General features: G+C 42.3%; 1 protein-coding gene across 3 annotated transcripts in view; it reads left to right on the top strand.

Annotated features, from left to right (window-relative positions):
* Positions 1 to 12,583, top strand: part of CSMD1 (CUB and Sushi multiple domains 1) — a 2,076,272-nt gene that overhangs the window by 1,651,140 nt on the left and 412,549 nt on the right. For all 3 annotated transcript variants that reach the window (XR_003509135.1, XM_027530260.1, XM_027530259.1), the window contains exons 13-14: positions 9,116 to 9,298; positions 11,111 to 11,437. Coding sequence is in view for 2 of the 3 variants with exons in the window: in XM_027530260.1 (XP_027386061.1) it covers positions 9,116 to 9,298; positions 11,111 to 11,437 (510 nt within the window). In the remaining variant the exon portion in view is untranslated. The remainder of the gene's footprint in view (positions 1 to 9,115; positions 9,299 to 11,110; positions 11,438 to 12,583) is intronic.

Raw genomic sequence — 12,583 nt, 5'->3', positions numbered from 1 at the left:
TAATGTCACTTATCTATTTCTGTACTTGTTTAATGTATTGGTAAAAAGATGGGGGAATAAATGGAAACAGTGACAGACTTTATTTTCTTGGGTTCCAAAATCACTGTGGACAGTGACTGCAGCCATGAAATTAAAAGACGTTTGCCCCTTGGAAAAAGAGCTGTGGCAAACCCAGACAGCAAATAAAAAGCAGGGACATCACTTTGCCAACAAAGGTCCATATAGTCAAAGCTGTGGTTCATCAAGAAATACTAGAATTTGTGATTTGTGGAGGTGAGGATCCTTGGGCAACTGTGACGTGCAGGTGGCTTTGGGAACCACTGATGGAGGCAGAGGCAGAGGTCCAGGCAGAAGGCGGGTCTGTTTGCTTCTGCTGGAATCAGGTGTGTAGCTTTCTCTACAAGTGTTATGGTTAAGGTCTGTACTCAAAGCTTCTGCCCAACGGGAAAGATAGTAACAATACAGAGCACCTCCAAAACTCTCAGATCTTGCGTTCTGTTATACTCATGCCCTAAGGACCAACTTCAGCTGGTTTCTAAAGTTGAAGGGCTTCTTCCTGTCCCTTTTAACTTGTTTCCTCCTGAAGTCAGGGGCCCAGTAATGCTGGGTCTTCGTTAAGAGGATAGAAATTAACGTGGAAAAGAAGTAGAAGGGTCCTGAGAAGATCCCCTCATTAAGGAACAGAGGGTGGGTAGCAGCCACTGACCTCTGGCCAGTCACTTGGCTTGTCTCTGAGTCAGACGCCACCACCCCCCTGCCACCTCCCGCCACCTCCCAAACACTGCCCTTGGCTGAGTCGCTCTGGACCCAGTCTAGCTGCCTTGTGACCAGAATTCTTGGAACTCCAATTCAAGCCTTTTCTACATGACTTGCAGGATAAGTGCTGTGGGCTGGACAGAAGTAGTTAAAAGTTCAGGGTCTCTTTTTCCTTCGACAGTTTATCTTCATTTTAAGGGCATTCGATGTTTAATATTGACTTCCGATTATCTTTGATGAGACAGATGTCTCACAAAATGCCCTGTGATGGTTACTTGGCACAGTCTATTCAGATTACTAGACTATGGACTTCCTGAAGGGGGTAACTCATCCCTGGTTCTAGTACCCTAGCACGCAGGGCATGCTCCACAATTTAAAACATCAAAGCATTTATATATGGTATCAAGAATCCTGCTTGCAGGGCAGCAAAGGAGACACAGACATAAAGAATAGACTTTTGGACTCAGTGGGAGGAGAGGGTGGGATGATTTGAGAGAATAGCATTGAAATGATACATTACTATATGTAAAATAGATAACCATTGCGAGTTTGATGCATGAAGCAGGAAACCCAAAGCTGGTGCTCTGGGGCAACCCAGAGGGATGGGGTGGGAAGGATAGGATGGAGGTGGGAGGGGGATTCAGGATGGAGGGGACACATGTATACCTATCGCCAATTCATACTGATATATGGCAAAAACTAACAATTTTGCAGTTATCCTCCAATTAAATATTTTTTTTAAAAAGTATCAAATCAAATAATGAAGTATTCTTGGTTATTAAGTGAAAGATCTGTCAATCAAACCTAGATTCTTAGCCAATCTGATAGCCTTTTCTATAAACCATGCTGCCTGCATATGCATATATATATATAAATATGCATTGATAGAAAGTCAATCTTCATGATCATTCAGGATTGCTATTCTCAGCAGGAAAGAAGCTAAAATAATGGAACTGATAACCCTAAGGAAAGTCTTATCTCACAGTGGCATTTAGATGTCCTCTCCCATCTTTATTATGAGACGATGTTTCACAACAATTTAGGGGAGAGATTGATAGTTTATCTGGTTTCTATAGCGCTTACAGCATGATTGTAATAAAGCACAATGAAAGAATGAAATCCACATAAAAATCCAGAGACCGTGCACCGCCTGGCCCTGGCCAGCTCAGTGTTTCTGTGTCCTCATCTCTCCCTTCACCGCCTGTGGTCACCTTGCTCTTCCTCACCCTGCCAGGGGCATCCCTCACCCAGCCCTGCAGGTTACTCCTGCTCACCGCAGGTGGGACCATCTCCACCCTTACACCTTTCAAGTGTGTCCCCCCATTTCAAGTCTCTGCCAACACGTTCAGCTTCCAGAAACCTTATCTGACTGTCCCACCAGAAAAGACCCTCTGAGTACTCTACTTTCCATCACTCAAACCAGAGTTATTCCTCTTACCTGCTTTCTCTTTCTCAGCACATTTGTCCCTGTCTGGCTTACTTTAGGCTGTTTGTGTATTTTCTGCCAACTGCCCTAAGCTATACTCTCCACAAGACCAGTTGCTTGGTCTGTTCATTTGTTGGTTAGACCTGTAGTTGAAACAGTGAGTGGTGCTCAGAAGAATCTACCACAGGCTAAGCAGTTAGGCAAGAGATGGTAACTCTTTACAGAGAAAAAAAAAGGGGGGGGGGACACAGGCTGTGTTATAGCCAAAAACTACCTAAGCTTGAGAAGATGTCTCAGTTCCTTTTAAGTAATAACAAAGCACCAAGTGTCCACTTTGTTCAGGGCACCATTTAACTATCAGTAAGTCCAGGGAAGATAAGCCTTATCATTCTGGAAAAAGTAACAGTGTAATGAAGTAGAAAGACAGGTCCATATCCAAATAGGACCAGATAAGACTTGTTCTTAAACCTCTACAGGAAAGCTACCTGTAAACCCCAGGGTAGGGAGCAACAGTGCTCCAGATTATGAGGCTCTGAAGAGACTAACCAAGAGGGACATTCTAGAAAGAGAGAGGGTGGTGTCTTTGATGGGAGGACAGTGTAGAAGCTTGATGTGTCCTGGGAGGCTCAGGACACCTCTGCTATTTGAGGGAGAGAATCCTTGATGGGGTAGGAGGCACAGAGGTTGACACAGTGGTTTCCAGTGTGTGGAAATGCACCTGCTTGACATGAGTGGTCTCTGAGAGACACAGACACCTGTCAGGGGGGTCTGCTGTAGGTGCACTCCTGTGGATGGGTTTGGAGAAGGCAGGGTAGTTCCCTTGAGCATGGAGGAGGAGATGAAGAAGTAGAGTCAGAAACAGGAAGGTCCTGCTATGTGGACAAGTCACCAAGCCAGGATACTTAGCTGTGCAGAGCCGTCCAGGGGAACTCAGTTATTCCTTAAAGCAGCGTTCATTCATCTGCACCTCTTCTATCGTGTGTTGGGGTCAAAGCAGATGCAAAGATGGCACTAAATGTGAACAATAACATTTCTCAATCGGTGGGCAGCCTTACAGGGAAGCTGTGCACTAATCATGTGGTAAATATCAGAGAGCAGCCATGACATTTCAGATTAAGGACTGGCTTTAATGGAGTGACTTGTAGATCGTAATTGTCAAGTGGATATGGCTCACCTTAATGGTTTTAATGTCCTTTCTCAGAAGTGTGACTGATAAGTCTTTGTTATAGCAGACTCAATTTCAGTTTCAATATTTTGGTTTACATGTCAGTGAATACTGATATGGAGAAGGCGATGGCACCCCACTCCAGTACGCTTGCCTGGAAAATCCCATGGACGGAGGAGCCTGGTTGGCTGCAGTCCACGGGGTCGCTAAGAGTCGGACACGACTGAGCGACTTCACTTTCACTTTTCACTTTCACGCATTGGAGAAGGAAATGGCAACCCACTCCAGTGTTCTTGCCTGGAAAATCCCAGGGACGGGGGAGCCTGGTGGGCCGCCGTCTCTGGGGTCGCACAGAGTCGGACACGACTGAAGTGACTTAGCAGCAGCAGCAGCAGCAACAGAATACTGATAGGCCAGGAAAAGGTGAGTTCTGATACATTAAAAAAATTAGTGAATCCCTTAGGGAGTTCGGGATAGGCATATACACTCAGTTATATTTAAAATAGATAGCCAACAAGCACCTACTGTATAGCACAAGGAACTCTGCTACATGTTGTGTGGCAGCTTGGATGGGAGCAGAGTTTGGGGGAGAAAGGACATATGCATGTGTATGGCTGAGTCTCTTCACTGTCCACCTGACACTATGACAACATTGTTAATCAGCTACACACTGATATAAAGTAGAAATAAAAGTCTAAAAGAAAATTAGTGAGTCTAATTACTCATTTATTATATAAACATTTATAGGTATAGTATGAACTGTCAAATAAAAATAAAATATATTAGAGGTGAGCATTAAATATGTAATGTCAATGTAGTGTAAATGTTTAGATCAGTTATAAAATTAGTATTCAAAAGTAATACTTTATAAAATTTAGAAATATTAATCAATATGAAAAATATTGAAATAACATTATTGTGTACTTTTAAAAATCACTGTCAAAGAAAAACATATCAATGGGAGTGCTATTGAGTCCCCAGTAGACTTGTTTACCAGTGACCCCAACTGCTAAAAAGGCAGCATCTGAGAAGGAGAGAGGAAATAATTGCAACCTAGTATTTCCCTTAGACTCCTATTTATCAGATCCCATTTCTAGAGTGATCATTTGGAAGAGATATTTGACTGGCTTTTTTTCCCCTCTGGGGGCTTCAGTGTTTTCATTGATAACAGACTATGGTTTCTAAGAAAGCATGAACACAGCAGGATCATCTTTGACATCTGACATTTTGTTCCACATAGAAGGGGGCTTGATGCGGTTACTGTATCGATGTCAGCCCGGTCTTATTCTTCCTTTACTTGTTTGTACTGGTTCAGACAATACGTGACCTAGATGCACTCTCAAGTGAAGGCAGTTTGACCTCCAAGGGACATTTCTGAATCTGCATGGATTCTGTCACAGGTACTTGGGGCTTAAGTGATACAGTATGCAGGGGTCAAGAATACAAAATGCCCAAAAATGCTCCCCAAGGGAAGTTTCATATTCTGTGGCTGATGAGTGGGTCCAGCTCTTCCATGCAGACTTACTGATAGTGGATGTTACTTGTCCAATGCTAGTCCCTGGACTTGGCATCGCAAGTCCCTGCCAAACTCTTAAAAAAGGACTCACCAGACCCAGGTTCTGCTCCAGGCCAGCCCTGGCCTTATGTCTGAGTCAGGGAGTACCAGTATCTTTGGTGGAGATGAAGCGCCACTAGACACTCTAAACCCTCAACATGGGAAGCAGAAAGACCTTCCAGTGTGTAGACACAATGTGTCTACAACCAGTTTATTTCCATGCACTCTGCAAAGTCAGGAGTTCCCAGACTCAGTTAATGTAGAAAGCAGTATTCCCACAAATGCTGTTAATTCATTTCACTATAAAAAGTAATGAGCTTTAGCATCACAGAGGCAAAAAGAAGCATCTAGAAGTCTAAGGTTTGCTAATAATCATAGTGATAGCTCATATTATGAGCCTTATATGCCAGGACTTATGTGAATTATACAGTTTAATTCTCACAGCCGCCCCGTGAGATAGAAAGTAGTAAACTGAGGAAGTGAAAATGGAGACTTTTCAAGACTAAATTCTATCAGGTGGCCCAGCAGAGCCCAGGAATTTCCAAACCAAGTCTGGTGTTCTGATTCCTGACCTCAGAGCTGAGTCCTTGGCCAGGACCCTGGGCTCCTGACCCCTATTCCACTGACAGGTCCCATCAAATGGAAGCTCTTGCATCAGCTGCTTGTATATTTTGGAAATTAATCCTTTGTCAGTTGTTTCATTTGCTATTATTTTTCCCCATTCTGAGGGCTGTATTTTTTCCTTGTTTGTAGTTTCCCTTGCTGTGCAAAAACTTTTAAGTTTAATTAGGTTCCACTTATTTATTTCCAGTACTGAGGGAGGTGGGTCATCGAGGATCATGCTTTGATGTGTGTCATTGCATGTTCTGCTTATGTTTTCCTCTGAGAGTTTTATAGTTTCTGCTCTTACATTTATGTCTCTAATCCATTGTGAGTTTATCTTTGTGTATGGTCTTAGGAAGTGTTCTAATTTCTTTCTTTTACATGGAGTTGTCCATTTTGAAGATTTCATTCTTTTACATGGAGTTGTCCATTTTGAAGAGACTATTGAAGAGACTATCTTTGCCCCATTGTATATTCTTGCCTCCCTTGTCAAAAATAAGGTATCCATAGGTATGTGGGTTTATCTCTGGGCTTTTAATCTTGTTCCATTGGTCTATATTTCTGTGTTGTGTGTGTGTGTGTGTGTGTGTGTGTGTGTGTGTGTGCGTGCACCAGTATCATACTGCCTTGATAACTATAACGTTGTAGCATAGTCTGAAGTGATGAAGATTGATTACTCCAGATCAATTCTTCTTTCACAAGAGTGCTTTGGCTATTTGGGATCTTTTGTGTTTCCATATGAATTGTGAGAGTTTTTGTTCTAGTTCTGTGAAAAATGTCATTGGTAATTTGATAGTGATTGTACTGAATCTGTAGATTACATTTAGTAGAATAGTAATTTTCACAAAATTTATTCTTCCAACCCAGGAACATAATTTATTTACAGATCAATACAGAAAAACAAACAACCCAATTAAAAAGTGGGAAAATGACCTAAACAGACATTTCTCCAAACAAGACATACAGATGGCTAATAGACACATTAAAAGATGCTCAATATTGCTCATTATTAGAGAACTGCAAATCAAAACTACAATGAAATATTACCTTACACTGGTCAGAATGGCCATCATCAAAAAACCTGCAAACAATAAATTCTGGAGAGGGTGTGGAGAAAAGGGAACACTCTTGCACTGTTGGTAGAAATGTAAATTAGTACAGCTACTATGAAGAACACTGTGGATATTTCTTTAAAAAGATAGGAATAAAACTGCCATATGACCCAGCAACCCCACTACTATGTGTATACCCTGAGGAAACAAAAATTGAAAAGGATACAGATGTTCATTGCAACTCTGTTTACAGCAACTAGGACATGGAAGCAACCTAGAAATCCATCAACAGATAATGGATAAAGAAGCTGTGGTACATTTATACAATGGAATATTACTCAGTCATAAAAAGGAATTTGAGTCAGTCCTAATGAGGTGGATGAACCTAGAGCCTATTATACAGAGTGAAGTAAGTCGGAAAGAGAAAAACAAATACTGTATACTAATGCACATATGTGGAATCTAGAAAGATGGTACTGACAAACCTATTTGCAGAGCAGCAGTGGAGACACAGATGTAGAGAACAGACTTATGGACTTGGCTTGGGGGAGGAGGGAAGGAGAAGGTGGGCTGTGTAGAGAGAGTAACATGGAAAAATACATTACCATATGTAAAATAGATAGCCGATGGGAATTTGCTGTATGACTCAACGAACTCAAACTGGGTCTCTGTAACAACCTAGAGGGGTGGGATGGGGAAGGAGATGGGAGGGGGGTTCAAGTGGGAGGGGACATAGGTAAATCTATGGCTGATTCAACATCAAAACTATGTTGATGTTTGGTAGAAACCAACTCAATACTATAAAGCAATTATCTTTCAATGAAAAATGAATAAATTAAAAAATAAGGTATTTTCTGTTATAAACCACCAGTCCAGATTGCCTTCAGTCAATGAAATTTGGTTCAAGGTAATCCAAGCATTAAATTCAAGTAGATCCATTCCTGCCTTTGTTCAGCTCAGGTTCATCCACTTGTACTCCAAGGCTGGTCCTTAAGGAAAAGTGTCCTCCAAGGCTTTTTTGGCCTACATTGCATCCAGGAACATTTTAGCTCCCATTTAACTGATACTATTTAGGCCGTCTTTTTAATCTGATGGCCTGAGCCTTCAGGAGAGCGTGATGAACTTGTTTGCACGAAGTGCCTGGTTTGGTTTGGTTTTGTGTTTCTTGTGCTAATTTGCTTCAAAAACAGATAGGCTGATATCCTACATGTTGAAGTTTTACCATCATTATATTACCAGCTGATTTTACCTCTCTGATACTCTTGAACACTCAGAGGTAGAGTTTCTTCTCCGGAGGAGAATAAGCCATCTTTGGATAGATCTCTGAGCTTAGACAGGTTCCCCACAAGGCAGGAATGTACCTGAAAACCACCCAGAAATTCAGCTGAGCCACTTCCACAGACTTTCCAAACACTGAGACATCATCAGAAAGCATTTATGTTGCTACATCTGAATTTGCTGTTGCTCACAGCAAGACGACAAAGTACAAACACATGAAGAATTCAGAAAGGACTGTGGACTGAGAGATGCATCTGTGAGCCAAGCACAGAGAAACCTCCCTGAGTTGTGGAAACTTATACTTCTTCTGCCTCCACTCCCAGCCCAGCAGAGGGTCTTCGGAACTTGTACTCGGATCATGTTGTGCATCTTCTGAAAACCCTATAAAATCTTCCCATGGAAACCCCCTAGGCAGCTCTGGCCGAGCCCCTCCTTTCCTCTGTAGACCACCCATTCCCCAGCATCCTCCTGCAGGTCCGGGCACCCTGGCCCATGTCTCCTTCATTATCTCACAAATTGTTACCAGTTCCCTCTATGTAATGTCAGCCCTGTGCGTGTGGGAATTTTGTCTTGTTTGTCCACTAACCTCTTTACCTAGAACAGAACCTGACGCATTGTTGGCCCTCAAGAAATATTTTTGTATGAATCAATGAATAAACATATTTCAGTTAATACATCCTGTATCATTAACATTTGTGACACAGCCAAGTTGAAATGTGTGTATAATATGGTGCATTTGTATCCGCATGTCATTACAATCATGTGCTAATGAAAAGAGCCTTGATTCCACATATTTTCTTTTCATCTGAAGACCATGAATATATTCATTTTGTTTCCTAAATGAGTTTTAACACCAATTTAAGGCAAAGAATATTCAAATGAATATATTGATTTAAATATTCAGTAGGGAATGAACCATCTTACTTGTGTGGTTTACATTAAAAAATACATCAATTAAAACAAAATCGACATTTACATTTTAATGGCAGCGGTTATGGACAGCATGAAGAAAAGGTGTAGGCCAGGAAGAACCATATATTAATTTTAACATTTGCATGATCAACACATCTGTGTAGCTTTGTGTTTCCTTTGAAAGAAAAGTTTAACACTTTTCTCTAAAATTTGAAGTATATATTTTTTCTGGCTTCGGCTAAATAAATATTAGATGAATTGAAACTGTTTATCGAAACAATGCAAAAGTCAATCGCTGTTTACTTTCTAAGCTGTTGAAAACGTTCACCATGTTTTCTCAATGTTCCGCTCATCTGTCCTCCTTTCAGAAATTGAGAAGGGGGGCTGTGGGGACCCGGGCATCCCCGCCTACGGGAAGCGGACCGGCAGCAGCTTCCTCCACGGAGACACACTCACGTTCGAATGCCAGGCGGCCTTCGAGCTGGTTGGGGAGCGAGTCATCACGTGTCAGCAGAACAACCAGTGGTCTGGCAACAAGCCCAGCTGTGTATGTGAGTACTCTCCTGGCGGGGTCTGTTCCAAGCTGCCCCAGGGGGTGGGAGAGGAGCAGGGGATGCCCTGAGCGGGGGCACAGCATTGACCAGAAGCACTCAGGGCTCCTCGAATGCAGCTCTTCTCTCTCCACTGACTTAAAACCAGTCAGTGATGTTCTTACTACCAGACAGACACGCTGTCGGTGAGAGCTTTCCACGAGCAAGGTCCACAGAGCATCACTTCCATCCAGAGGGGCTGATGCCAGCTCTGTAAGCCATCCGTGGACAGGGCCTGGGGTCTTTGCAACCTAATAATGTCCTGTGATGGCTTCCCTGAGTAGAGTTCCCTGAGCTGTACAGTAGGTTCTCGTTAGTTATCTATTGTATATAGTATCAGTAGTGTGTGGGACTCCCCAGGTGGCCGAGTGGTAAAGAATCCCCCTGCCAGTGCAGGAGATGCAAGAGATGCAGGTTTCATCTCTGGGTTGGGAAGATCCCCTGGAGAAGGAAATGGCAACCCACTCCAGTATTCTTACTGGAGAATCCCATGAACAGAGGAGCCTGGTGGGCTACAGTCCACAGGGTTGCAGAGCAGAACATGACTGAGCACACAACACACAAAATCCTGTGACACTTAAAACGCAATTGTGAGCTTGAAGTGATGTCACTGCATTTCAATGGAAGAATTGCCTGCTTCCTCCTGTTTTTTGTCCTGTTTTTAGTTTATTTTTTTAAGGTTCTCATTAGTTGTTTATCTTATATATAGTGTCAATAGGGTATATATGTCAACCCCAATCTTCCAATTCATCCAACTCCCTCTTCCAGCTTTGGTGTCCATATGTTTGTTCTCTGTGTCTGCGTCTCTGTTTCTGCTTTGTAAATAAGATTGTCTGTACCAAGTTTTTTTCAGATTCCACATGTCAATATACAGTATTTGTTTTTCTCTTTCTGACTTATGTCACTCCGTATAATGGTCTCTAGGTCCCTTGTAAGTGATTTAACAAGTAGAAAAGAAGGACTACATAGAAGATTGAAAAACAGATTTTTTTTTTATAACTAAGTATAGCAATAACCTGGAAACATACAGAAATAATGTAAAATAATAAGCAAATCCACACCCTAGAAATAAGTCCAATAGATGCTCCCTCCCAAAGAATATGTTTATAGACATATATAAAACATATATCTTACTGATTTCTCAGTACACATTAAGTAAATATTCCAAGAGACTTTTATATTATCCACCAGGATTTGGTCTGATTTTCCAAGTTGTTCTTTAATCATTGTTACCCTGTAAATGACTTAAAAAGTAATTTCAAAAAATGTGCTTTAAGGCATGTGCAAAATTTAAAATGAAAAATAGGGAAGTGATTAGAATCAACCTTGTTTTCTGGAAATTGTCCTTATGAAACCAGCATAATTTTTCATATTAATATTTGCTCTTCTGAAGGCAGAAAGTTATAACAAGAAATCTTAATATTTGCCACAAGTTTCAGTCAACTTGACAGGGTCATTTTTGAATCAAGCGTACACTTGATTATGTATCGGCTATGGTTGTTCTGTATGTTGAACTTAATCTGTTCACAACCCACAACAATCCCTGCTCAGAGAACTGAGATTCCCATATATGTTGAGGCCAAAAAACATAAAAACAGAAGCTGGATTGTAACAAATTCAGTAGATACTCTCAAAATTTAAAAAAAAAGAAAAAGTTGAACCATCCTAGTTAACTGCTGGTATAGACTTCCTTCCCAGGTCCTTAGCACACAGCCAGATCTTTGGATGTGGACAAAACTGTTTGAAACCATTATTATCTGTGTGTCTTCATAGTTTCCTGTTTCTTCAACTTTACGGCATCATCAGGAATTATCCTCTCGCCGAATTACCCAGAAGAGTACGGTAACAACATGAACTGCGTCTGGCTGATCATCTCTGAGCCAGGCAGCAGAATTCACCTCATCTTTAATGACTTTGACGTGGAGCCTCAGTTTGACTTCCTTGCAGTCAAAGATGATGGGATTTCAGACATAACTGTGCTGGGCACGTTCTCAGGCAACGAGGTGCCGTCCCAGCTGGCCAGCAGCGGGCACATCGTCCGTCTGGAGTTCCAGTCGGATCACTCCACCACCGGCCGAGGCTTCAACATCACCTACACCAGTAAGTGCATCCACACCCACCCCACCTCCAGGGTCTCCGCTGGCTCTACTCCGGGGTTTTATAGTCACAGTTCACAAAATTATATAACATTATCCTGAGAACCTAAAAAAATACCCCACTCTGTTGTAGTGTCTTGGTCACTCACCCCTATAGTGAGGACTGGTTGCTCACATACTTCTCTCTCTCTGGTTTTCCTTCCACCCATCCATCCATCCACCCCTGTATCCTCAATGCAATAGAATAGAGTAGTGAAAAGCACTGAGGTATTTGGAGTCAGGAGTCATGGATTATAACACCTGCTAAATGTATGGACTGGGTGTTCCCAGGTGACCTAGTAGTAAAGAATCTGCCTGCAATGTGGGTGACCCGATTCTGATTCCTGGGTTGGGAAGATCCCCTGGAGAAGGGAATGGCTACCCACTCCAATATTCTTGCCTGGAAAATCCCATGGACAGAGTAGCCTGGCGGGCTACAGTCCAATGGGTTGCAAAGAGTTGGACACAACTGAGCAACTAAACAACAGCTCGTATGTACTTAGTGAATTTTGATAAGACAGCTAACTTTTCTTTGCTTCAGACTCCTCATTTGATCATAGCTTACATTTAAGACCGTCTGCTTAAATTGTACTGTTGAGGGCATAAAGTAAGATAATAATGTTAAATAGGAGTGATAAGCTAAAATGTACTGGCTGCCTCCTTATCTTAGGTGATCTGCTTAGGATTTGACAGAAATTGTTTCATTTAACATTGTAGCAGCTCTGGACCATAAGCTTCATCTTCCTCATTCTGTAAATAAAGACAACTAGGCTCCGATAGTGGAGAAGGCAATGGCAGCCCACTCCAGTACTCTTGCCTGGAAAATCCCATGGATGGAGGAGCCTGGAAGACTGCAGTCCATGGGGTCACGAAGAGTCGGACATGACTGAGCGACTTCACTTTCACTTTTCACTTTCATGCATTGGAGAAGGAAAGGGCAACCCACTCCAGTGTTCTTGCCTGGAGAATCCCAGGGACGGGGGAGCCTGGTGGGCTGCCATCTATGGGGTCACACAGAGTCAGACACGACTGAAGTGACTTTGCAGCAGCATCAGCAGGCTCCAACAGGGGCTTCCCAGATGACTCAGCAGTAAAGAATCTGCCTCCAATG

This window comes from Bos indicus x Bos taurus, chromosome 27 (genome assembly GCF_003369695.1).
Source record: "Bos indicus x Bos taurus breed Angus x Brahman F1 hybrid chromosome 27, Bos_hybrid_MaternalHap_v2.0, whole genome shotgun sequence".
Taxonomy (NCBI): Eukaryota; Metazoa; Chordata; class Mammalia; order Artiodactyla; family Bovidae; genus Bos; species Bos indicus x Bos taurus.
Note: the sequence above shows the minus strand (reverse complement) of the source record. Positions and strands in the feature narration are given on the sequence as shown.